Below are 27,989 nucleotides of genomic sequence, written 5' to 3'. Positions count from 1 at the left end.
GGGCATTTCGGGTGTCAGGCGGCCATTTTAGAACCGCCAAACAGCTGATCGCCCAACTCTGGGAGGTTTGGGGGGTCGGCAGCAAGAGGAGGAGAAGAGGGAAAGTGGGGGGGAGGACGCGCGAACGCGTGGCTTCCCTCCCTTCGCCTGCCTGCCTTGCAGCCTGCTTTGGTCCCTGGGGGCGGCAGGAGAAGGACGAGGAGGAAGAGGACCGTGGCTTCCCTCCCTTCGCCTGCCTGCCTTGCAGCCTGCTTTGGTCCCTGGGGGCGGCAGGAGAAGGACGAGGAGGAAGAGGACCGTGGCTTCCCTCCCTTCGCCTGCCTGCCTTGCAGCCTGCTTTGGTCCCTGGGGGCAGCAGGAGAAGGACGAGGAGGAAGAGGACGCGCCAACGCGCGGCTTCCCTCCTTTCGCCTGCCTGCCTTGCAGCCTGCCTTCCTCTTCCCGGCCAGCGCGGCCCCGCATGACTCTCGCGGCCGGCGGCGGCGGCGGCAGCGGCGGCTCCTTCCTGGCACCCTTCGGTAAGCGAGTTTTCTCCATATGGACGGATGCTATGCCTCCGCATTAGCGATCCCGGAGAAGGGATCGCTATGCGAATTCGTCGTTATACGGGGCGTTCGGTATGCGAGGCACCACTGTAAATACGTGTAAATACAACTGTCTTGCAACAAGAAGAACTGGTAAAGTGTCTTCAATATAACTCTGCGTATTTCTACTCTTGCCAAAACCCTAACAAGAGCCCGAAAAACCCACAACTACCAACATGAATCTGACCCAACTCCGGGAGGCCATGGAAGACAGGAGGGCCTGGCGTGCTCTGGTCCATGGGGGGGGGGGGTCACGAAGAGTCGGACACGACTTAACGACTAAACAACAATAATATCTACAGTATGAGATATGCAGGAAAAGGGGAAACCAAGAGGAGATTCAGACAATTGCCTGAGAATATTTTTAACCCAAAATCATCAGCAGCAAACCTCACACAAGACTACACACACACACACATGCACGCACGTACGCACACACTTTTCCTAGTGTAGGAAATGGGCAGCCCCTCTCCCCAGGGGCTCTCCTGCCCCCCCCCATTGCTATGTGGGGGGATGGAGGGTCAGGATTCAGGTCACGGCCTGGTTCCTGTGCCAGGAACCTCCCTCTATTGCAGGGGCATCAGCAGCCACCTTCGCTGCCAGATGGACACCATAGAAATGATGTATCATCCACATTCGCAGCTATCTTCCAACCTACCCACTCCTGCTTTTCCCTCTGACTTCATTCACAACCCTGGCAGGAGCTGGGAGGGATGCAGGTGGTGGGGTCTTGCGGCTGGCTCCCCCCCTCCCCGCCTATCGTGTTGCCTGGGTTGGTCTGGAATGGATGCTTCAGAGCCATTGGCTTTACAAAAGGCCTGCCTCCCACCTACAAAGGCTAAAATGATCCCTGTGAGGAGGGACTCTTTCTGGGTTGCATTTCTCTCTTTATTTTCTCCAGCCCTCCATATAGGAGGGACGAGACTTCTTCTTCTGTCTCTTCCCAAAGCCCCCTCCGTCCGTCTGTCAAGAGGAGCCTCCAAAATCAGAGGCGGTCGGAGAGGTGGTTCATCTTTGGAAACGAGGAGCCAGACCTTGGGAAACGGGCTGGCCCTGGAGGGGGCCTTTGGGACCTGACCCCCGGAAAGGGCTCTTCCTGGGCAGCCAGGAGAAAACGTTCCAGCAGAGATCTCCTTTCTTGGGGGGAGCAGAGGAACTGGCCGGCAGGATCTACCCCTCCAGTGCTGGCCGGAGCGGGGGAGGGGGAAAGGGGCAGAGGCCGCCTGGCCGGAGGGCAGACTAAGGGGCCTGGATCTAGCCCCCCTCGCTCCTAGCCAACCCCCTATCTTCTGCCCCCCTCCAAGCGCCATCACTCTGGGGCCCCTCCTATGCCCCCAACCCCTACACATGAACTTCGCCTGAGGATCCAGAGGGAGATGGGTGATGACCTCGGGGGGAGAGGAGAGATCAGTGGAGGTTGACCCTAGAACAGGGTCAGGGAAATTTTTTTACCTTTTACTCCAAAAAAATGGGCGGCTCTCTTTCTCCACCAGCAGGCAGCTCCTGGGTGACCATCAAAGAGCAGCAGGTGGCTTGCCTGCCAGGGGTGCCCGATGCCGCCTCCCACTCCATCACCAGCTCCGGCAGCTGCATTGGGGCTCAGCATCAGAGCTCCTGCAAGCCATGCCGTCAGAGCACCCTGACAGCTGCCACACGAAAGCCAAGAGCTCCACCAGGCCCAGCCGGCCAACATGGAGGTGCCACCGAAGGAAGCCATGCGGCTGGGCGAGCAGCACTGCTGCCTGGTGGGCTCCTCCAGACCCTCGTGACCACACCCGCCCCCCGCCGCAATCCACCTCTCCCGGCACTGGAAGGAGAGGCTCCTCTTGGCCAGGATGCTCTGATCACTCACCCTCTGCCATGGGCAGCCCCGTCACCACCACCTCGGCTGACATATGCCACCGACTGGGGCCCATCCCCGGCTGCCATCCATCATGGCTCCAATGAGGCAGCTGGGGACTCCCTCCTCTGGGTAGAAGAGGAGGAGGAGGGAATGGGGTTAGGGTCGCGTCCTCATTACCCCCAGGATTTTCATTCTTACCCCATTTGGGGAAATTTATCCCTGTTCCCTGACCACTGGGTTAGTTAAAATAATGGCGAGTGATGATTAGTATATATTGCAATAATAGTAAGAAAGCTGGGATTAATAAGAAATGTTGGTAGATATTACAAAAAGAAAGTTATCAGATAACCAATATTAAATCTTATTATGTAACAAATCAATTAAGATATATTTCAGGTATTATAAGCAAGAATGAAGATTTAATATGAAAACAATTGAAAATGCATGGAAGGGAGAGAATTTTGGATAACTTTTTTTTTCAAAGAAAACATTGGGGAAGAGGATAAAAAGATTGATAAACCTGTATTTTTCTATTTATAGTACACCTTTGTTTATAAGACCCACACAGACTCATTTCTAACACAAACATTAAGAAAACTTAGCTTTGAGTATTTAGCCTCTGGGTTGAGAATGTTCGGACATTAGGAGTCCCCGTTGCTTCTGAGCCTGCCGTCTCCACCTCCAGTGAGGTGTGTCCCAATCGGTTTGTAGAGCATCAGCTAACGTCAGTTCCATAAGACTCGTGATTGGGGCAAGCTAAGTCTCCTGACTGTAGGAAGCAAAGCCTCATGACTGAAGGAAGCCTGTTTACAGAGGCTACATAAAGACCCTTTTTTGTTCTCTCCGTGCTCTCAGCTTACTTCTGTGTAACCAGTGAGCTGTGGAGAAAGTACCATCTTATAAACTGAAAACTCTGGCATGTTTGGAAGTTGGTAATATTACAGAGGATTGTTACATACAGCACTGATGTTACCTGTCTGTCATGGGTTGGAGGGAAAGTTCCATCCTATGGGGAGTGGAAGGCGGGACATCAGGAGGAGGGGCTGTACTGTATATATATGTGGAGCTTGTGAGAAGAAGCTGGAAGAGGGCTGAGAGAAGAAGCTGGTGTGGGAGTCTGTGTGTCAGACAGGGTACTACTGTGTGTCAGTCAGTACCAACCTGATAGGTTCAGGTGTCTGTATGGTTAGCCAGAACTGATAGGTTCAGGGTCTGTGCTTTATTTAAAGGTGTTCTGTGTGAACCAAACTGTATGCATGTATGATTGAGACTAAGCCACGTTACTGTATCTTATTCACTTGATCATTTTATTTTCCCTGTGTGTTATTTAAATAAACCTTGTTCTTTTATTTGTTAAAAATCCATTCCTGGTCTGTGTGACTCCTTACAGGGAATGGTTGGTGGCAGCTTAGTGAAACTGTGGCATATCCCAGTAGGTCTGGGTTTGTCACAAGGATTATTAAATCCAACAATCTTCCCTCTAAGCAGATTGCTTGAGAAATTCTGCAGAAAATCCTAAATGGGTTTATAAAAAATTGGATGAAACAGATACAAGTGTGTGTGGGGGGGGGGATTTGAGGTGGGGGGGCGGGGGGTATTTTTCTCCCTTTTGGGGGGAATATCTTTCTAAGGAAACCCCCCTCCCCTCCCCTCCCCCTCCCCTCCCCTCCCCCAAAGACCCACCACCGCCCGGATCCTCCGCCGGGAAAGTCTGCGCGGGAAAGAGGACGGAAGAAAAAGAGGGAAAAGGGGGGAAGGGGCACAGCTTCCATTTCCGGTGGGGAAGCAGGGCCGGAAGCAGCCGCCCCCCTTCCTCCTCTCTCACTTTAGTAGCTCTACGTTCTCCCTCCCTCCCCATCAACCTCCCACGTCCTGCTCTTCTCAGCGGCGATTGGTTGGGAGGGAAAGGAAGGCGGAGAACGCAGAGCGACTAAAGCTGTAGAGGGAGTGGGAGTGGGGCTGCTTCCGGTGCTGTTTCGCCCACCACAGGAACCGGAAGTGGAGGCCGTGCCCCTTCCTCCCTCTTTCTCCCCCCTTTTTTTCCTCTCTCGCTGTTTCTTTGGCGCTTCAGGATCCGGACGGAGGTGGGGGCGATTTGGGGGCCTTTATTTTTCGGGGGGGGAGAAAGCGGTGGGGGTGGGGGTGGGGGAGGCCCTAGAAAGATATTCCCCACCAAAAGGAGAAAAATACCCACTCCTCGGGGCACCCGGGCCCTCTTTGTGTGTGTGTGTGTGGGGGGCTCTTTGTGTGTGTGTGTGTGTGTGTGTGTCTGTGAGAGAGAGAGAGAGAGAGGGAATCTTCAGTGGGGCTTGTGTGTGTTTGTGTATCTATGGAAAGAGAGGCGGGAAGTCAGGGCGGGGGGGGGCGAGATCCAGATACTCCGAGCCCCCCCTTCCCAGCAAGGCACCCGGGTCCTCTCAGGCTCAGCTCTCCCCCCCCCCGTTGTGCTTGTTTTCCCTTTCTCCTCCCCCCCCACAGGACCTTCTCCAGCCGTGACCCCCCCCAGGAAACCCCTTTTGTTGAAAACTTAGGGGGGGAGTTCCTCGAAAGCCCCAAGTGGGAATTGGGGGGCCTTTTGGGGGGGGGTGGAGATGGGGGAGGGGGTCGCAAGGGGGAGGGAGTGGGGGGGATAGGAGGGGGCCCAGGTAAATGGGGCTTGGAGGGGGGAGAAGAGAGGGGGTCGGCTCAGAGGGAGGGAGGGATGTGGAGGATGATGATGATGTTCTATGTGGACCATCTGGCAGCCAAGGCGGATGCTGATGCCCCTGCAAGGGAGGAAAGTTCCAGGCTGAGGAATCAGGCCCTGACCCGAACCCAGACCCTCAGCGCCCCCACCCCCTTCTTCCCACCCAGAACAATTGGGGGGCCAGCAGAGCCCCTGGGGGGGGAGAGAGCGGCTGCCCGTTTCCTACCCTGGGAAAACTGTGTGTGTGTGTCCGTGTGTGTGTGGAGTCTGGTGTGAGGTTTGCTGCTGCTCATTTTGGGTTAACAATATTCCCAGGAAATTCTCTGAATCTCCTCTTGGTTTCCAGGAAGGGACTTTCTTAGAGGCAGGAAATTCAGTCATTAGATTCTTAATTACCTTAGAATTCATTCATTCTTTCATGCATTCATTCAAAATTACTTTTCTCCTGCCTTTCTCCTCTTCGCTTCTTTATGTCTTACTGTTTTCGTTGGCGCAAGGGATGGTGGTCGGCTGGATGGCCAGACCTTGGGGGCTGAGAGGCTGAGCGAAGGTTCCCCTGGAAGGTCTTAAAAGGCAGACGGAAGTTGAGTGTCATCATCACACGAGGGGTGCCGGACCACCACATTATTATGCATAACATCTTTCCGGGTTTTCGTTCCTCTGTGAAATAGTGCGGGGAATTAATGGAAACCTGAAACACTCCACAGGCTGAGGGTCCGGGGGGGTTGAACAAGAGTCCATCCCCCCCAGCACCCCTGCCGTTCACAGAGCGATACCACGCGAGGGAACATCCCAGAATCTGACTCCCCTTTTCGTCAAGTGACCACTCCTCCCCCAGACGCAAAGCCATGGTCAGGGCTGTGAAGGGCAAAGAGCAGAAGAGGGTCTCCCGCAGAGTCCAGGGGTCCCCAACTTCAGGCCTCCAGAGGTTCTCGGACTGCAACTCCCAGAAGCCTTCACTTCCGCCTCTCCAGGCCAGGATTTCTGGGAGTGGAAGTCCAAGAACATCAGGAAGCCCAAGGTTGGGGGGGACCCCCTGCTGTTAGACCCTCTGGGCGGCTGCCTTGGGTGTGGCCACCCCTCAGCCGCCCTTTGCTCTGTCTGGCTCGGCCTCCTTTTTCCAGCTGGCAAGGAGGGCATGAGATTGTGCAGCATTTTTGGGCTATTTCCTGGCTTTTGGAATCATGGGCATAGAAGCACACAATCCCCCCCCCCCACATTCATAAACCAGAGGATATTATTTAAAAGAATTGTATTCTCCAGATTGCCAGATTGTTAGCTTCTGTGCTAAGGGAAAGCTTTTAGTTTTGTCCATCCGAGAAGCCTCCAGAATGATTTGGGTTTTTTTTTCCTTTTCTCCCAAGGACGGGGTGAGGTTCAGCTGATGCTCTCCCGACTTTTCTCTGGACGAAAGGAGAAATCCAAAGCCTCCCTTAAAGCAGGTAAGATCTCTTTCATTCTTTGAGATCAGATGCGACATTGTGTTTGTTTATTTATTAAATGATAACTCTATGATTAGCAGGATGCAAGACATTGTAAAGCTTAGATCAGTATTTCAGAGAATTTTAGCCCAGTCGCTGGAACCATCGGGAGCGTTTGGAGGGCGCCTTCTACCCGACCTTCCATGGTGCCTGGTGAGGGCCAGAGGGGCCACCGAGATGGGGCGTGAGAGTGCAAAGGAGACTGAGATGGTGTGAAATGACAGGTTTTGAAGCGTTCTGCCCCAAGTTCTTCAGTCCTGGTGGAACAAGAGTCTCAAACAAATAGTTCCTTTCACTCATCTATTTCCAAACATACAGACAGAGAGAGAGTGAGACCAACTAGCAGCCTCTCTGTCTCTGAGGAAATGGGAGCTCTCAGAGCAGTTGAGTTCAGGATAGCATAAGCTCTCAAACCGAAGCAAATGGTGCATGTCTTCCTCCTCGTTTATATCCACATCAGCCCCCGACAAATTACATCACATCGTTCTCTTACAACTTCCATCATCTGCTGATACAGGATGACTTCCCAGTTTTCTTGACTAGTTGCACCTGCCGTGCTAACTCTTTCAGTTAACAAATTTTGACCTCATGACAGTATCTGTGAGCTATTGTTGTCTCCTAGAAGGCTAGCAACGCCAGGAACAGAGAAAAGTTATAATCCATTTCACCCCTTCATGAACTGAGTGAGTCAGTCTCAGTCAGGCTGTGAAACTGGACTTCTTTCTTTAAGTCTGTCCCCTATGAAAAAGGAACTTAAAAAAAAGTAGCTTGTAATTAAGCAAATAAATGACTCAATTATGGTAACGTATGGCCAATTATCTGGTAGCTAGGTAACAATATGAAACTATTCTGCTCAAAAGACCAGACTTCTAATTCTTAAGCAAAAACACATTTATTAGAAAAATAAAGAAAAATTAGTTTATTGTAAAAGCATAGATGATAGAAAGAACATTTCCATTCATAAGTATCAGAACTCCTATCAAAACCCTGCTATCAAATAAAAACTCTAAGCAAACAGAAAGGCTAGGCCTCTCCTCTAAGTTAAAAAATAAACTACATTCTTCCTCAGTCCAAGGATTCCATAGTCCATCAGAAACAGGTAAATCCATAAAGGGTAAAGTCCTTCTCCAAAGGAACAGTAATCCATGAGTAATCCATCCATATGACATGTAAGGTATCCATTTTACATATCAGGCATACATCCCATTTCCAATGTTCATGTCCATATCCAAAATCCATGTGCTTTCTCTCTGTAAGACTCCATTTTTACAACTTACAAGATATTACCCCTCCTCCTTCTTCCTGACGTAACCCACCAATCAGGATAGAGGAAACGGTGCTAGTCTCTGCCTCAGTTTCTCACAAGATCCAGGTTGGAATATTATGGCTACGAATGTCCTTCTTCTCTGCGGCCTGTGATAAGCTTGGCAACGCAGAGATGAAAACTGCTACTAGTACTTTTCCAGCACAGACCGTTTTATTAATTCAAAATGGATTCTCTATTGCTAAACTCATAACTACAAAACCCATTACTGTAGCATATTATAACTTCAAAAACACATCTCATCACAGTATCCAAACGGTGACATGAAATCCCCATATGCTGTGAGTCTGTCCTGTCGACTTCATTCTGTCGTCGATTAAGTAACTCCCAACCAACCCAGTTTTGGAGGCCTCTGGTTTGTGAAAGCAAGCACACACTGTGAGATTCCTGGCTATGTGGGGGTTTCAACCCGGGTTGCGTGAGTCCCAGTTTTACTGTCTACAGCAGAGCCTCTCTGAACATGTGCAGAGTGTTTTTCTTTTGGTTCCCAGTCCTGCTTGGCTCAACCCTGTGGTCACCAAGAGCAGGTGCTGTTGGTGAGATTCCAACCCTGGACAGTCTAGCAGGAGGCCTCCCTGGAATTTCTCCTTTCCTCTTTTGGGATCCAAGAGGGTGAAGTGAAGAGTTCACTCCTGCATGTCTGGATTTTTGGAGAGGGAAAGACAGTTACAGTTACAGTTTTTGCAGGATTGATGCTGTCCTAGGAGAATGCCCGCCAACCTTCTTCCTGTCTCTCTTTGGCTTCTTCCTGCGAGGACCAAGGCAGGGTCTCCCCTGGCCAGGTGTGGAGCCTCAGCTGCCCTTGAGAGGAAGAGAAGGGAAAGCCGGAGACCCAAAGAGGAGGGAGGCGTGCGGTCTCTTCCTCGAGAAGGGCTCCTGCCGGGAGGTTCTCACAGGGAAGAGGGAAGCTTTGCACAGCCTCTGGAAAGAAACAAGAGGTGGGAAGATTGCAGGGTGCGGGTGCGGGCGTTTGTGCATTTATCGGGCCCCAGGCATGGATTTTAGAGAAGGTGCCACTTTAAGCAAGTGATAGATGGAGCACGTACATACACACACACACAGATATACACACATACAAACGTACATACATAAATGTGGGTTGAGGATTACTCTTCCAAGGTTCCCACATTTAAAAAAAAATTGCCAAGATCTTTGTCCATCATTTCCCCAGAACTTATTGAATCTCTTGCAGAAACATCATTGAAATAATGTTTGAGGATGATGGTCTTTGGTCATAAGGAGAGGACATCTATGGAAAATGTTTCCATTTTGAATCCCAGTGTCGGATCAAGGGGTGAAAGATTCACAGAGACAGAGAGTATAGGATCCGATGGACCTCCATTATTGAAAAGAAAATCACAAAGAGAAAATAGAGGATACAAATGACAATACACACCATCCCATCAGCTCAAATTAACCCACATTACTCACGTCCACCTTTCTCCACCTCTTGCCACCTTTCCCTTAGGGACTAGGTTAGAGTTAGGGTTAGGATGATGGTTATTTTTGCATTTTTAGCACCCTGTTTCTCTCCAAAAGCACATGGCTCTTACTAGTTTCCAGTATCCATCTCCTAATTTTTATTTCACTGGTCCATTGTCATCAATGGCCACATTCCACATTTTTCTATACCGTTCCTCAAGGTTAATTTGATAATCGCTTTTCCTGTTCCTTGCAAAGATGAGCCTTGCCATAGGCACCATTTAATAGCTAATTCCTTTTCTTCTTTCTTCCCTTGGTTATTAACCATATTCAATAAGGCAATCATGGATTCAATCGAGTTTTTTCCCTAATCTCCTATAAAACACCTCCAGCACAGAGATGATGCATTATTATTTAATATATTCAATGCCACCGGAATTAAGTGCCATCTCCATTTTACTCTATAGCAATTTTCTTTTACCCTTATGCTTCATAATTCTGTTATTACTGCGAAGAGTGAGATTCGCAGCTTGGGGATCTATCTGGACCAGGCGCTCACCATGGAAACACAGGTGGCGTCTGTGGTCCGCTCCACCTATTTTCATCTTTGACAGATTACCCAGCTGCGTCCCTATCTTTATGTTGAGATTAGACCACTGTAATGCTCTCTACGTGTGGCTACCTTTGAGATTGATGCGGAAACTCCGAATGGCACGGAATGCGGTGGCCAGACTTCTTAGTGGGGTGAGGAAACACCAACACATCACTCCCACCCTGGCCGCCTTGCACTGGTTGCCCGTTCGGTTCCACGTTGGTTTCAAAGTGTTAATGATTACATACAAAGCCCTAAATGGTTTAGGACCTCGATACTTGGCCGGAGACCTCCTCCCACCTAGCTCTACTCGTGTCACCCGTTCTAGTCAGGAGGGGCGCCTGAGGAGCCTAACGCCAAGGGAGGACCAGAAAGAAAGGACGAGACACCAGGCCTTCTTGGCAGTGGCCCCTCGACTTTGGAACAGCTTGCCATCAGAGATCCCTTTGGCCCCCTCGCTGGGCATTTTTAAAAACCAACTGAAGACCTGGTTATTCAGACAGGCCTTCCCTCTGGGCACTATTTAAATTTCTTTTTATTCTCTCCATCTTAAATTAGTATCTACAGTATGTGTTGTTAACTGCTAATATATTTACTTTGTGTTCTGTGAGCCGCTCAGAGTAGACTATGTCTAGATGGGTGGCATAGAAGTTCAATAAATAAATACATAAATGAATAATAAAATAAATATTCCATGTTTTACTCCAATCTTTCCCTTCAGATTCTTTAACCATGTCTTCCTTTTAACACCTGGGGGTTTATATTCTGCCTCTTCTCTCGGTTTGCACATTTCACTTACGATCTCCTTTCTATTTTTCATTGCTTCTAACTTCAGTCTTTTTTTTCAATAGTTCCCTCAAATTTCACATTTTTTCTACTTTCTTCCTTTTCCATTCTTTTGCCCATTTTCCTAACTGAACTATTTTTAGTCATGAAATCCTCCCTTCTCCCACCAGCTTCCCTATTTGATTGCTATCTTGTATCCGTTTCATCCAATCTTTTATACACCCATTTAAGAATTTATGGAAAATGTCTCAACCACTTTGGTCAGAGGGGTTAATCATCACTTGCCATTCTTTTAACTACATGCCAGTAATCTTTATTGGTAACATCCAGAATAGGAAATTTAATTTAAGGATCTGTTTCCTTTTAAGTAATGCAACAGCTTGGGCCCAGGCTCCCTGAAGGACGGTATCTCCCTATATGCGCCATCTCGGGGATTAAGATCAGCAGAGGGGGTCCTCCTCTCAGCCCCATTGCCAGGCCAAGGACAGCTGATGGGGACATGGGAGAGGAGGGCCTTCTCGGTGGCAGCCCTCAGGCCATGGCACGCTCTCCCTCGGGACATCAGGAAAGGGACCTTCCCTGTTTATGCTTCCGAAAAAAGCTAAAGACCCATCTCTTCAGGCAGGCTTTTAACAATTATGAATCCCTGCACCCCATTTAAGCAGATAATATTATTTTTTTCCTGTTTTAATATTTTAATTATATTTTAAATCATATATTGTTTAATTTTTAATTTTTATTTATTTATTTATTTGATTTATTTGATTTATACCCCGCCTATCTGGTCTACTCAACCACTCTAGGCGGCTTACAGTATAGGATAAAACAATAAAACACAAGAACATTACATAATCATTTGATACAGTTACAATAAAATAGAGTGAGAATAAAATAAGAAGGAATAGAAAAGAAATCAGGTACAGTGGTGCCTCGAATAGCGAGCACCTCTATTAATGAAAAAAACGAATAGTGATGTGGTTTTCAGGGCATTTTTTCGCTTTGATTAGCCATTTTTCCTATGGGTGATTATCGAATGGTTTCAATGCATTTCAATGGAGGAACCACAGTTTGTGTTCGCTATTTCTTAAACGGTTTAAAATTAAGGTTTCCAGTTTGAAATGTTTGAGATCGTAAAGTGCACTTATTAAATCCTTTGTTAACCCAATTTGACCTTGTTCTGATCCTTATTTAATTTGTTGTTGATTTTTTTTTCCGTGTTGAGATGCACTGAATAGGTTTCAATGCATTTCAATTGGGGAACCGTGTTTTGAATAGCGAGCTTTCCTATGGAGATTTTCCATTAGCGACGGCAATTCGTTCCTATTGGAATGGATTAGCCAGCTTTCAATGCATTTCAATGGGAAACCATGTTTTGAATAGCAAAGAAATTCAATAGTGATGTTTTTTGCGGAACGGATTAACATCGCTGTTCGAGGCACCACTGTATTTTTTTTTTTTTTTGTATTTTTATTTTTTATAAGGGATAACAAAAAGGAAAAGGGAATTGGGATTGATGAGGAAGAGGGGAGACAATAACATACTTTCATCCATTCTGTACCTATTGCCATATCAAGATTTTAAATTATTCTATTTACTCTTTTCTGCCTTCTAGATTCAGTTCTCCTTTCAATATGTACTGTTCACAAGCTGCCTGTTGATTCAGTCCACTTGTTAAATAGATCCCATCTTTCTGTTGCCTTTTGCAAGGGATAGTCCTTCATAACTTCTGATAAAATGTCCATTTCGGCTATTTCCCGTATCTTTTCAATAAGATCTTCTTGTTTCGGTACCATTGATCTTTTCCAATTTTTAGCATATAAAATTCTAGCTGCCGTAACTATGTATATAACTATATAATTCTTTGACTTATCTATATTTTCAGGTATCATACTCAATAAAAACAGTTCTGGGGTTAATGGCACTTTACAGAGCAATATTTGTTCCAACATTACATGTACTCTTTTCCAATATTGTTTCGCTACTCCACATGACCACCACATATGATAATAGCTTCCCACTTGTGATTCACATTTCCAACACTTATTTGATACATCTGTATACATCTTTGACAATTTTTCTGGGGTCATGTGCCATCTATAAAACATCTTATATATATTCTCTTTAAAGTTCACCGATCTTGTAAGCTTTATATTATTTTGCCATATTTTCAGCCATTGATCAATATCAATGTTATGCCCTATATTTTGTGCCCACTTAATCATACATTCCTTAACCATTTCATCTTGCATCTTAATTTCCAACATATAATTATACATTTTCTTAACAGTTTGTTCTTTTGAACCTAATAAAAGTTTGTCAAAAATCGTTTGCTCTAAGTAGAAGCCTTCTATTTTATCTTTTGTATATCTAGATTCTAGCTGTGCTCTAGGCCACCACTCTATATATATATTCTGTGACTCTAGCTCTTCTTTAGACTTTAGTTCACCATCCTTTTTTAATAGATCTTGATATTTTAAAAAGTTTGTTTTTGTCATAAGACTGGGTTGGATAAAGGCCTCTAACGGTGACACCCATGCAGGTATTTTGTAATAAATTTGTTGTACAATTTTTCTCCACATTCCCAGTAAAGCTCTTCTTATCATATGTGAATTAAAAAATTTTTGTTCTTTGTCCTTTTTATACCATAAATAGGCATGCCAGCCTAATTGCAAATCATGTCCCTCCAAGCTAAGTAATCTATCATTTTCTAGAGTTATCCATTCTTTTATCCAATCTAGAATACAAGCTCTATAATACAGAACCCAGTCAGGAAGACCAAAGCCACCCCTCTGCTTAGCATCTTGCATTGCCTTAATTTTAATTCTTGGTTTTTTACCTTGCCATATAAATCTCATGATTATCTTATTAAATTCTTTGAAAAATGACTGTTTTAATATTATAGGGATTGACTGAAATAAGAATAGGATTTTTGGTAAAATAGTCATTTTAATTGCTGCAATTCTTCCCAACAACGATAGTTGTAATTTGTCCCATTTCTCCAAATTGTTCTGTATCTCCTTCATTAGTTTCATGTAGTTATCTTTGAATAATGTACTTGTCTTTTTTGTAATTTGTATTCCTAAATATCGAATTTTCTTCTCCTCATGAAAGTTCGTCTTCTCTATTAGCTCTTGTCTTTCATGTTCTCTCATGTTTTTGGTAAGTAATTTAGTCTTCTTTTGGTTTATTCTCATTCCTGCCATGTCACCAAAAATTCTTAACGTTGTCATCAGGTCCTCTATTGAATCCAATGGTTCTTCCAATATGATAACTAAATCATCCGCAAAGGCCTGGAGTTTGTAGACTTGACCTTTCACTTTTAATCCTTTCAATTCTTTTTTGTTTCGAGGCACCACTGTATTGACTGGAGGGAAGGCCTGGATGTACAACCATGTTTTTAATTGGGTTTTAAACATTCCCAGCATAGGGAAGGCTGAAGGGAGGTTGTTCCAGAGGCGAGAAGCCACCACCGAGAAGGCCCAGTTTCGTGTCTTTTCCTTCCAGGCCTCTCTCAGTGTCAGGCTCCTCAGCCTCACCTCCTGACTCATACGGATGATCCGCGTAGACCTTGGTGGGAGCAGGCATTCCGCCAAATATTGAGGTCCTAAACCATTTAGGACCTTGTAAGTAAGCATTAAGACTTTGAAGTCGACGCGGAAACGAATGGGCAGCCAATGCAATGTGGCCAGAGTTGGAGAAATATGTTGGTATTTTCTCACTCCAGTGAGGAGTCTGGCCGCCGCATTCTGCACCACCTGAAGTTTCCACATCAGCCTCAAAGGCAGCCCCATGTAAAGCGCATTACAGTGGTCTAATCTTGAGATTAGGAGCGCATGCACCAAGGTAGTGAGTGCCCCCATGTCGAGATAGGGCCACAGCCGGGCAATCCACCATAGTTGAAAAAAGACAGTGTGGAGTACCGATGCCACCTGCGTTTCCATGGTGAGTGTCGGGTCCAGATGTACGCCCAGGCTGCGGACCCCACTCTTCACGGCCAGCGTCAACCCCCCAAACATGAGAGAATCACCCAAGCCGCCAACCACGGGGCCACCCACCCTCAGAACCTCCATCTTGTCCGGATTCAGCCTCAGCCCATTTTCCTGCATCCATTTCAGTATGGTCCCAAGGCAGCGCTGAAGGGACAGGACGGCATTACCTGCAGTTGGTGAAAAGGAGATGTAGAGCTGGGTGTCATCGGCATATTGATGACATGAAGCCCCACAGACCCCTGATGACCCCTCCCAGTGGCCTCATATAGATGTTAAACAGCATTGGGGAGATAATCGACCCCTGTGGAACCCCACAATTGAGGCTCCACGGGGCCGAGACCCTCTCCCCAAGCTGCACTCTCTGGGGACGGTCCCCCAAGAAGGAACGGAGCCAGGCCAATGCCAGGCCACCAATTCCCAACTCGGAGAGCCTCCCCAGGAGGATAGTGTGGTCAACGGTATCAAAGGCCACTGAGATGTCGAGGAGGACCAGCAGAGACATTTTATCCCTGTCGGCCTCCCTCAACAGGTCATCGTACAGGGTGACCAATGCCGTCTCTGTACCGTGGTGCGGCCTGAAGCCTGACTGGAATGGATCCAGGGCGTCTGTTTCATCCAAGTGAGCCTGAAGCTGATCAGCCACCACCCTCTCGACCACTTTGCTCATGAAAGAAACATTGGCGATGGGGCTATAATTGCCAATTTCGTCCAATAATTTGTATTCTAATATTTAACTTACAGTGTTTTTAACTGTGTGACTTAATGTTCCGAGCTGCTTTGGGTCCCTTCTTGGGAGAAATGCGGTGTATATATTAAGGTAACAATAACAACAACAAAAATAATAATAGTAACAGTAATAAACTGTGGAATTCCAGCCTGGTGTGTAAGTTTGGAGACCTCCAGAGCTGTTCATCAGCCTCAGTAGTGCTTATATCAGAGTGGCACATTTTTTTAGCAGCGCCTGTTGCCAAAGCTCCTTGTTCCAGTCCCAGCGGTCAAGAAAATCAGGCAGAGAGACTAGACTTCTAGCAACTAAGTCTATTGCCATTTATGTACAGCAGCAACGGCGTAAAAGTCCACAACCCTCTCCATGAGCCAAGAGAAAGAAGTCATGACCCAGTGGCCATATAGACTATCCCACACTGTCCAGTTGGTGGTCCGAGACCTGACATCATCTTCACTCTTAAGTTGTTTATTCCGGTGTTCTTGTCGAGCACTTTCTGTCATAGATCTCTGTGCTGAGTGTTCATGGTTGTAAAATTCAGGTTCTGTTTTATTTGGCTTATTTTATATAACCTGACAATAGGAATGTGGGATATTGTGCTTCTGTGGCCACGATTTAAAAAAAAAAGGTCCAATGTGTTGCCAGCAGTGGAAAAATTTGCCAGGTTCCCCATAGGAAAGGGTAGCTTGAATATTGACAGCAGGACTGGGAGCAGTGAAGATGGTCTACCCAGGACACCCTCTTTTCTGCTCCCTGCCATCCACACTTGCTAAAAAACAGCCCTGACCTTTGCCTTGGGTTTGGGAGAGTAGCGGTGGACTGTCGGACTGTCATCTTCTGGGATTTCCCCTTGTGGGATGTTGCTCTGTGAATGGTAATAGTGCTGGGACTCCTGCTCTACCCCTTGACCTCTTGGCCGCTGGAGTGTCTCTGGGTTCCATGGTTTCCCATACTATTTCACACCGTTACAAGACGGGGGATAACTTGCTCAGCAGTACTAGGAGCGAGAAGGACCTTGGAATCATCTTGGGGCACAAGCCAGCAGTGTGATGTGGCTGCAAAAAAGGCCAATGCTATTAAGGCTGCATTAAGAGAGGGAGCCCCTTCACGGATTGCTGCCCCCTTCACGGATTGCTGCCTTTTCGTGGCGAAGGGGCTTGAGTAACTCAGGGAAGCTATGGGCTATGCCGTGCAGGGACACCCAAGACGGACAGGTCTGGAATGTAAGATCTTGGAAAGCTGGATGTAGTCAAACACAAGATGGCAAGAATAAACATTGACATCCTAGGTGTCAGTGAACTAAAATGGACGGGAATGGGCAAATTATCATGTCTACTATTGTGGGCAAGAATCCAGTAGAAGGAATGAAGTAGCCCTCATAGTCAACAAAAGAGTGGGAAAAGCTGTAATGGGATATAATCACAAAAATGACAGATGTCAATACGAATCCAAGGTTTTTCCTATAGTGATGTATGGAAGTGAGAGCTGGACCATAAAGAAAGCTGCCCGCCGAAGAATTGATGTTTTTGAATTGTGATGCTGGAGGAGGCACTTGAGAGTCCCCTGGACTGCAAGGAGAACAATCCTACCATGTCCATCTTTGCACAAAATGTTCCTTTAATATCTCCAATTTTCCTAAACAGATCTGTTTTTTCCTTTTCTATTGTTTTCCACTATTTCTATGCACTGTTCATTTAAGAAGGCCCTCTTGTGATGAGAGGGGGGTGGAGCTACAAACAGCGAGGCAGCAAGGAATCTGGACTCTCCAGATTTCTGCTGCATGCTGTGAATCCAGACTCTCCCCAAGAAATTGGAGGGCAGGGAAGGCTAGGAGAAGCCCACCCTGAGTCGCAGGAGAGCAGAGATCTTCTGGGGGGTGGAAAGCAACCACCTCTCAGATCACTCCTTCAGACAAAGGATTCCATCAACGCCATTGTCTAATGTCGTCCTAGCTGTGAAGCTCCACGACAGGAAGGAAGCATGAAGATTTACGAATGACTGCATTAACAAGGACTAATTGGTTTCAACATCGCCTCTGTAAGTACAAAATAAACTTAAGCGGCTGATTTCAAAGAAGATAGTGTAACCTTGGAAGCGGCAAACAAGCATATCTCGAAATTACAAAGCTTCTTTGTTCATCTACTTTGCAACCACGATGGATTTAACAGAAGACATAATAAATGCCTTTCAGAACTTACAAAGGAACATTCTGAATCATTTTGAAATTCAGTTTTTTGAACTCCAGACTGTGCTTTCAGATATGAAGGAAACGACAGAGCTTTGGGAATTTTCGTCAGAACAGCGTACTGAAACAGAAGCAGATCAGCCCACTATAGCAGCAGAAGAAAGAGTGACTTTATTTGTTTTTAAAAAGGAGGGTAAAATCTTTAAAAAGGAGGTTAGGAAAACTGATTTGTATTGTGAGAAAGAGGTCCAGGTGGGTGAAAAAGAGATGTGTCCTAACTCGATGGGTGAATTTGCAAAACAAAGAAGCAAAAAGGCAAGGCTGAAAGGGAAACAAAATGATTACAGATCAGACATTGCTTGGCTTCAAAGGCAGAACATGATGAGCCCACCAAATGAGAGAGAAAATAGCCTAATAGGGTTCCATAGATGGCATTTCAAAAATAGTAAAAAAGGAGCCGATCTAATTTTAGGTTTATAATGTTATAAATAAAAGGGGAAATATTAATTGATGAATATAACAACAAAGTAATTTTGATTATGTTTGGAGATAAACAATTAAGAATTATTAATTATACAATCTGAAATATTTATGATGACTATAATATTAGAAATTGTGGACTTTATGGTACACTTTAAGATGCAATTTAACTTTAGGTTAATAATTCCATAAGAGATCTGGAATACCTGGCCTGTGTATAGAGTTAAGATTTATAAACTAAAAAAGGAGGAACGTTACCCGATGAATATAACAATAGAAATTATGGATTTGAGAATTTTTATCTATATAATCTGAAATATCTATGATGAACACAAGATTAGACTGTAAAGCTTTTACTTAGAGAAACATAATATGAATTATAAGAATGTAACCTTAGATTTATTATGTTATAAGTGATTTGGAATTCCTGGCCGTGCAATGGAGTTAAGATTTATAAAATATAAAAGGGTGAATGTTATTTGATGATTATAAAAACCAAATTATAAATTTGAGGGGCACACATATGTACACAAAATGGATGTGATTTATATATTGCAAGTAATTTCTACTATGTTTGGAGTCAAATGGCAATTAAGAATTTCCAATTATGTAATCTGAAATGTCTATGATGAATATAACATTAGAAACTGTTGAGTCTAAGGCACGTAGTCTGAGAAACAAAATATATACAAACTGTAACATGATTGAATATATCAGGTGAGAGACATTTAATATCCCTACTTTTTGAAAGACTGATGATGATATTTGAAAATATATGAAATTGATGATGATATATGAAATACTGATATGAAATACATGTATGTATAGATGTATATTAGAGTGAACATAGTACTAGAGATTACTTAATTATAGTATAAAGCATTAACATGGAGATATTAAGCACATATGAATTATAATATGATTAAGTAGCCAATATTAGATAAATATATTTTGTGGTGTTTTTTATCTTTGCTGAAATGCGGATTTCTCATGATAGTAAAATATTGATATTCTGAGACATAATTGGTTAGCCAAGGATGTAAGAGGAATTATCTTAAAAATCAATCATTAGAATTACTATAACTTTAGGATGACTCACATCTCAAGCAAATTTTTAAGAGCAATAAGGTTGATGCAGTCAGATTTATATAATGGATAATATTGTATGAAATGCCTCCACCCTGCCTATATGTGGGGTTTTGTTGTTTTGTTTTGTCTCTCTCTCTCTCTCTCTCTCTCTCTCTCTCTCTCTCTGTGTGTGTGTGTGTGTGTTTGTATTTATTACTTTTGCTTGTTTTGTGTGATCTCTGTTAGGTTTGTATGTCTATAGTGTGATAAAATAAAAAATATTTTTTTAAAAAAGAAGGCCCTCTTGTCTCTCCTTGCTATTCTCTGGAAGTCTGCATTCAATTTTCTGTAACTTTCCCTATCTCCCTCTATAGTGAGAAGAACATCTTTCTTTGGTGTCAGTTCTAGAAGGTGTTGTAAATCTTCATAAAATTTCAGTCTCCTCAGCATTGGTGGTTGGTGCATAAACCTGGATGACTGTGATGTTGAAAGGTCTGCCTTGAATTCGTATTTAAATCATTATATCATTTTGACATTATATCCCAGTATAGCTTTTCCCACTCTTTTGTTGACTATGAGGGCTACTCCATGTTTTCTAGAGGATTCTTGCCCACAGAAGTAGATATGATAATAGTCTAAACTGAATTCGCCCATTCCTGTCCACATTTGTTCACTTACTGCCAGGATGTCAATGTTTATTCTTGCCGTCTCGTGTTTGACTGCATCCAGCTTACCAAGGTTCGTAGATCTTACATTCCAGGTTCCTATGCAGTATTTTTCTTTGCAGCGTCAGACTTTCCTTTCACTTCCAGGCACGTCCACAGCTGAGCGTCCTTTCGGCTTTGGCTCTGGAGCTACTTGTACTTGTCCTCTGCTCTTCCTCAGTAACATGTTGGACACTTTCCAACTTAAGGGGCCCATCTTCCAGCATCATATCTTTTAACCTTTTGTTTCTGTTCATGGGTATTCTTGGTAAAGATACCGGAGTGGCTTGCCAATTCATACTCTATGGATTGTGTTTAGTCAGAACTCTCCACTATGACTTGTCTGTCTTGGGTGTCCCTGCACGGCATAGCCCGTAGCTTCCCTGAGTTACTCAAGCCTCTTTGCCACAACAAGGCAGCAATCCATGAAGGGGTTGTAATATTATACCTTCTTTCATATATATCATATATTTTTGTATATTGTAATATTATATCTTCTTTCATCCTTGGTAGGGTTTAACCTATCTTCCTCTTCATCCCTTAACATTTATCTTTATTTATCAAGACTTTAAACCATTCCATTTTAGCATCACATCTCCATTTGGTCCCATACTCTGAGGACATACCCTAGCAAAGCAACACCCAATAGTAACAAATCCTCAAACTTTAACTATTTTCCTTTAAAAAAAAAACCTAGCCCAAAAACCCTCACCATTGTCAGGTTGGGGAAACAACCTGAATAGAATTGTTAAATCAAGTTTGTAAAATGACCATAAGTATTGTCAGAATCAGAAGTGTAAAGTAAAGCAAAGCTTGAATATACACAGCTGAGGTGATTGTTACAGCTGTGAATATAAACGTAGGATTGGACAATACTAGGATAAAATTAGCAGCACTAGGACACACAATCTGTGGGTTGTTGTGGATTGTTGCTGGTGATACTGTTGGAGAAACTGTAGAGAAGAATCGTATTGTTCCTGTTGCTGAGAATCCTGGTGGAAGCTGTGTCTACGTGCTTGATAAGAGAAGGAACTCTGGCAAGCTGGAAGGAACTTATGGTATTCAACTACTGAACTTATTTAAATGATATATGCACTAAAACTCTGTGAAAACTACTGTGCATTATTTTGGAACTGAAAACTTGCCTGTATATATTGTTCATAATAGAATATCTACTACAGTGGGGTCTCTACTTAAGAACTTAATCCGTATTGGAAGGTGGTTCTCAAGTTGAAAAGTTCTTATGTTGAATCTGCATTGAAAACCATTTAATCCGTATCTGCTCTTTTCCGTCCATAGAAACTACAGTGGAACCTCTACTGAAGAACTTAATCCGTTTTGGAATGGTGTTCTTAAGTTGAAACGTTCTTAAGTTGAAGCAAAATTTCCCATAGGAATGGACTGAAAACCAATTAATCCGTTCTGGCTGTTTTTTTTTTTTGTTATGTAGAGGTGCGTTCGTACATTGAAGCATTAGTTTCCATAGGAACTAATGCAAAGCTGGTTAATACATACTCTACCACTAGGGGGAGATTTTTTTTTTAACCTAAGATGACCTAAGGTTAAAAAAAGAGCAGGAAAGGTTTTTTTTTTCCCTGTTCTTATCTTGGATTTCTGTTCTCAAGTAGAAGCAAAATTTAGCAAATGGAGCTGTTCTTAAGTTGGATTGTTCTTAAGTAGAGACGTTCTTAAGTAGAGACCCCACTGTATCAACACTATCCTTGTGCCTGGTGTATTCATAATCTCAGTGAAGATCTTATTTGGCTATCATACTTTGGTGTTCAGCTGGATTCCGCTACTCTGTCAACCGTTATATTTAATAATATTCCTCCCTCTTTTTGGCATGATCCTACCTGGCCACAGGTAAGTGCAAAGTCCTGCACCTTGGAAAAAGAAACCAATTGCTCAATTACAAGATGGGGGATACTTGGCTCAGCAAAATTACGAGTGAGAGGGATGTTGGAATTGTTGTAGATCGCAAGCTAAATGTGAGCCAACAGTGGCTTTTTTATTAATTCAGGTTTTCCAACTCTTCCTTCACTTTCTCCTTTCATGGGTTCACCATTTTCAATACATTTATGGACTTGCAATGCCTTTAAATTAAGTACAGTGGTGCCTCACATAGCGATGATAATCGGTGCAGCAAAACTCACTGCAAAGCGATTTCGTCGCTATGTGATATTAAAAAGCCCATATGAATGCATTGAAACCCCTTCAATGCATTCCTACGGGCTAAAATCCTCCATACGGCAGCCATTTTTGCTGCCCGGTAAGCGAGGAATCCATCCCAGAAAACAGTGGGTGGCCATTTTTTTTTACGTGGCGGTCATTTTGGAACCACCGATCAGCTGGTAAAAAATCATCACTTTGCAATGATCGGTAAGCGAAACAGGGTACCGATTGTTACATACAGCACTGATGTTACCTGTCTGTCATGGGTTTGGAGGGAAAGTTCCATCCTATGGGGAGTGGAAGGCGGGACATCAGGAGGAGGGGCTGTACTGTATATATATGTGGAGCTTGTGTGGAGAAGCTGGAGGAGAAGCTGAGAGAAGAAGCTGGTGTGGGAGTCTGTGTGTCAGACAGGGTACTACTGTGTGTCAGTCAGTACCAACCTGATAGGTTCAGGTGTCTGTAGGGTTAGCCAGAACTGATAGGTTCAGGGTCTGTGCTTTAGTTAAATGCGTTCTGTGTGAACCAAACTGGTGTATGTATGATTGAGACTAAGCCACGTTACTGTATCTTATTCACTTGATCATTTTATTTTCCCTGTGTGTTGTTTAAATAAACCTTATTTCTTTGTTTTGTTAAAAATCCATCCCTGGTCTGTGTGACTTCTTATAGGGAATGGTTGGTGGCAGCTTAGTTAAACTGTGGCATATCCCAGTAGGTCTGGGGTTGTCGCATTGATCATCACAAAGTGATTTTTCCCCATAGGGAACATTGCAAAGCGATCACAAAAAGTTAATTGCTATGCGATTTCGTCATTAAACGGGGCACCCGTTAAGCAAGGCACCACTGTACTGTACTGTGGAGGAAATTTGGAAGTAAACCATGGAACTTTTGCTGTAAAACCTCAATTCTAATCAAACCCTCTCCTTGTATTTCTGAGTAAGCTGGTTGGATAGTTCTGTGGTTTAAATATTTGGTTCCAGAATCAGAGGTTCACTGCTGTGTCTCCCATGGGTAAGGTCAGCCTGTGTGGCCTTTGGGAAACTGCAAGGTACCAGAAGCAGGAAACGGGGAACGACTTTTGAGTATTCTCTACCTAGAAACCCCCCCCCCAAAAGGGCTGCCATCAGTCAGAATTGACTTGATGGCCCATGATTAATATTATTTCAGATAGTGGTTAATATTAATCAACTACAATATATTTTCCCATCCCTGTCCCTTTGGAAGTATCAGTTCAGGCAAGGTGAGTCCATGCTGTTTGCACAATACGGCTAATTTTTCAAATGTTGCCTGTAAAGCCTTCAGGAGACATATGCCTTTCAAAGGAGTCAAAGACAGAGCAAGCTCTTTGGTTTGACCTCCAGTTAGTTTCTGCTCTGTGCTGCATTCTCAACATATCTTCTTTGTTCTCTATCAGGTAACAAACTCGATGGCCAGAAAAATTGAGAGCCACTTCTTCTGGCCCTGAAAAGAGTCAAGTGTGAAGCCAGGAAGAAAAGCTTGGAAAAACCCATGAGCTAAAAGAGAAATGGCTTAAACTCCTGAAGTGTGAAGACAGCTTCAGACCACTGCTGCTAGTTCAGATTAAAGAACTCACCCTGGGGAGAAATCATACAAAAACATGGAATGTGAAAACAGTTTCAGCAGGATAAGAAATCTGCGTTCACATCAAACTCACACAGGGAAGAAACGGTACAAAGGCATGGAATGTGGAAAGAGCTTTTGTGAGAATGGTCAGCTTGGGAGACATCAAAGGACCCACACTGGGGAGAAACCACATAAAGGCATGGAATGTGGAAAGAGCTTTAGTTGGCATGGTGACCTTAGATTACATCAAAGGACCCACACTGGGGAGAAACCACATAAATGCATGGAATGTGGAAAGAGCTTTAGTCAGAGTGGTCATCTTAGGGTACATCAAAGGACCCACACTGGGGAGAAACCACATAAATGCATGGAATGTGGAAAGAGCTTTAGTCAGAGTGGTCATCTTAGGTTACATCAAAGGACCCACACTGGGGAGAAACCACATAAATGCTTGGAATGTGGGAAGAGCTTTAGTCAGAGTGGTAACCTTAAGTTACATCAAAGGACCCACACTGGGGAGAAACCACATAAATGCATGGAATGTGGAAAGAGCTTTAGTTGCAATGGTGATCTTAGGTTACATCAAAGGACCCACACTGGGGAGAAACCACATAAATGCATGGGATGTGGAAAGAGCTTTAGTCAGAGTGGACATCTTAGGGTACATCAAAGGACCCACACTGGGGAGAAACCACATAAATGCATGGGATGTGGAAAGAGCTTTAATCAGAGTGGTCATCTTAGGAGACATCAAAGGACCCACACTGGGGAGAAACCACATAAATGCATGGAATGTGGAAAGAGCTTTGGTGAGAATGGTCAGCTTAGGAGACATCAAAGGACCCACACTGGGGAGAAACCACATAAATGCATGGAATGTGGAAAGAGCTTTAGTCACAATAGTCATCTTAGGGTACATCAAAGGACCCACACTGGGGAGAAACCACATAAATGCATGGAATGTGGAAAGAGCTTTAGTCAGAATGGTGAACTTAGATTACATCAAAGGACCCACACTGGGGAGAAACCACATAAATGCATGGAATGTGGAAAGAGCTTTAATCAGAGTGGTCATCTTAGGGTACATCAAAGGACCCACACTGGGGAGAAACCACATAAATGCATGGAATGTGGAAAGAGCTTTAGTCGGAATGGTGACCTTAGATTACATCAAAGGACCCACACTGGGGAGAAACCACATAAATGCATGGAATGTGGAAAGAGCTTTAGTCGGAATGGTGACCTTAGATTACATCAAAGGACCCACACTAGGGAGAAACCACATAAATGCATGGAATGTGGAAAGAGCTTTGGTGAGAATGGTCAGCTTAGGAGACATCAAAGGACCCACACTGGGGAGAAACCACATAAATGCATGGAATGTGGAAAGAGCTTTAGTCACAATAGTCATCTTAGATTACATCAAAGGACCCACACTGGGGAGAAACCACATAAATGCATGGAATGTGGAAAGAGCTTTAGTCACAATAGTCATCTTAGGGTACATCAAAGGACCCACACTGGGGAGAAACCACATAAATGCATGGAATGTGGAAAGAGCTTTAGTCAGAGTGGTCATCTTAGGGTACATCAAAGGACCCACACTGGGGAGAAACCACATAAATGCATGGAATGTGGAAAGAGCTTTAGTCGGAATGGTGACCTTAGATTACATCAAAGGACCCACACTGGGGAGAAACCACATAAATGCATGGAATGTGGAAAGACCTTTAGTCGGAATGGTGACCTTAGATTACATCAAAGGACCCACACTGGGGAGAAACCACATAAATGCATGGAATGTGGAAAGAGCTTTAGTCACAATAGTCATCTTAGGGTACATCAAAGGACCCACACTGGGGAGAAACCACATAAATGCATGGAATGTGGAAAGAGCTTTGGTCAGAGTGGTCAGCTTAGGACACATCAAAGGACCCACACTCGGGAGAAACCACATAAATGCATGGAATGTGGAAAGAGCTTTAGTCAGAGTGGTCATCTTAGGGTACATCAAAGGACCCACACTGGGGAGAAACCACATAAATGCATGGAATGTGGAAAGAGCTTTAGTCAGAGTGGTGACCTGAGTAGACATCAAAGGACCCACACTGGGGAGAAACTACATAAATGCATAGAATGTGGAAAGAGCTTTAGTCACAATAGTCATCTTAGGGTACATCAAAGGACCCACACTGGGGAGAAACCACATAAATGCATGGAATGTGGAAAGAGCTTTAGTCACAATAGTCATCTTAGGGTACATCAAAGGACCCACACTGGGGAGAAACCACATAAATGCATGGAATGTGGAAAGAGCTTTGGTCAGAGTGGTCAGCTTAGGAGACATCAAAGGACCCACACTCGGGAGAAACCACATAAATGCATGGAATGTGGAAAGAGCTTTAGTCAGAGTGGTCATCTTAGGGTACATCAAAGGACCCACACTGGGGAGAAACCACATAAATGCATGGAATGTGGAAAGAGCTTTAGTCGGAATGGTGACCTTAGATTACATCAAAGGACCCACACTGGGGAGAAACCACATAAATGCATGGAATGTGGAAAGACCTTTAGTCGGAATGGTGACCTTAGATTACATCAAAGGACCCACACTGGGGAGAAACCACATAAATGCATGGAATGTGGAAAGAGCTTTAGTCACAATAGTCATCTTAGGGTACATCAAAGGACCCACACTGGGGAGAAACCACATAAATGCATGGAATGTGGAAAGAGCTTTAGTCAGAGTGGTCAGCTTAGGAGACATCAAAGGACCCACACTGGGGAGAAACCACATAAATGCATGGAATGTGGAAAGAGCTTTAGTTGGAATGGTGACCTTAGGAGACATCAAAGGACCCACACGGGGGAGAAACCACATAAATACATGGAATGTGGAAAGAGCTTTAGTCGGAATTTAAATACAAGGTTTTAAATGCAATATGGCGGACCGATCGCTGGTAGGAGTGTTTTCTCTCCACCACTTCGGTCTAGTCTTTTCTTTCCCTTTTCTCTTTTTGGTTGCTTTCTGCTTCACTCATTTTATTTTCACTTCACCTATCTTATTTTTACTTCATTTAGCCAACTCAGTTTATTTTTAGCTTATAATCTCTTTCTGTTTTCTGAGTTTCTCTCCTGGTTCCTGAGCTTCTCTTCTGGTTCCTGCCTTTCTGGGACTGCTCGGAGGTTGCCGAGAGAGCTGGAGGAGGCGGAGGGGAAGACCTGACCTTGGCCTGGCTTGTCAGCGAGGCAGAGTTTGCCGTCCCGGGAGCTTGTGCTGTGGCTGCGGGGGTTGGAAGAGCTTGCCTTTCGTTCTGAGGGGGCTGGAAGAGCTTAAGCCCTTGGAAAACCATCGTGCTTGGTGGGCCTGGCGCTGGGGGCCTTGGGAGACTAAGGCCCAGCGTGGAAGGGTCTAGAAGAGCCTGCCGGTTCGAGAGCTAGAGCCCTGGAGGCCGTGGACGCCGTTGGAAGGAGTTGGGTGAGCCTGTGCTTAGGAATCTGAGAGACTGAGAGACTAACTGAAGCCTGTGAAATCTGGCTGGCTGTGTTCTCTCTCAGGGCCTCTTGGAGAGCCAGATGGAACTGTGACTCTTTCCTATTATTTATGGCCAGAGAAGCCCAGTTTACAGCAGCAGACCCTGAAAGGAATTCCCCTTTCGACCCTATAACGCCGAGAGAGCCAGCACAGGTATCATGTCTTCAGTGGCTCTCTTCCTGTTCTCCCTCCTTGCAATGCTATATCAAGCTCTACCTCTGACTGTCTGGGTAGGGGTTGTTGCCCCCATGAATTTGAACTCATACCCAACAACCACTCTGAGGAAAATAAGACCTGCTGTTAGGGTGCTGCAAGACAGGACTAATTATATGGGGGGAGAAGCTTGGGTTTATTTTCTCTGCTTTTTCACTATATTAATTTTGTTGCTTTTTGTCTTATTTTGTTTTACTTTGTTTATTGTCATTAGCTTGCCCCATTCTATTTTTTGTTTAATCCATTTGAAGTAAATGCATATTTTAAATTTCAATATTATATTTATTTAAACTGTATAATTTGAATTTTATGGAATTTCTCTAATTTGGATATAACTATAATTGATGCCTATTGTAATTGTTTCATTGTTATTAATGTTTTTTCCCAGTTATTATTTGTGGGGGTTAATTATTTAGTTTTTGTGATTAATATTTTTATTATTTTATTTTATTATGTTATTATTATTTTTGTTTTTATTGTTTATTATTTTTGATTACTTATCTTAATTATTATTAAGTTTGATACTGTTGTTTACATGTTTTATTGATGTATTGAGTTTATTGTTGTATTGTATAATTCTTTTTTTTCTCTTTAATTATATTAAGTTATTAGTT

The 27,989-nt window shown here is 44.1% G+C and overlaps 2 protein-coding genes across 2 annotated transcripts in view; both read left to right on the top strand.

The window, feature by feature from the left end:
- The first annotated feature begins 4,456 nt into the window (after window positions 1–4,456).
- On the top strand, window positions 4,457–27,989 carry LOC144583067 (uncharacterized). Its single transcript, XM_078382345.1, has 3 exons — window positions 4,457–4,511; window positions 6,478–6,555; window positions 23,458–27,989. Exon 3 carries the CDS (start codon window positions 23,662–23,664, stop codon window positions 26,560–26,562), a length of 2,901 nt encoding a protein of 966 aa, XP_078238471.1. The 5' UTR covers window positions 4,457–4,511; window positions 6,478–6,555; window positions 23,458–23,661; the 3' UTR covers window positions 26,563–27,989.
- The window catches only part of LOC144582989 (uncharacterized), a 54,875-nt gene continuing 33,362 nt past the window's right edge, over window positions 6,477–27,989 (top strand). The window contains exon 1 of the mRNA XM_078382351.1: window positions 6,477–6,555. The gene's annotated coding sequence lies outside the window, so the exon portion shown is untranslated. The remainder of the gene's footprint in view (window positions 6,556–27,989) is intronic.

This window comes from Pogona vitticeps, chromosome W (assembly GCF_051106095.1).
Source record: "Pogona vitticeps strain Pit_001003342236 chromosome W, PviZW2.1, whole genome shotgun sequence".
Lineage (NCBI taxonomy): Eukaryota > Metazoa > Chordata > Lepidosauria > Squamata > Agamidae > Pogona > Pogona vitticeps.
Note: the sequence above shows the minus strand (reverse complement) of the source record. Positions and strands in the feature narration are given on the sequence as shown.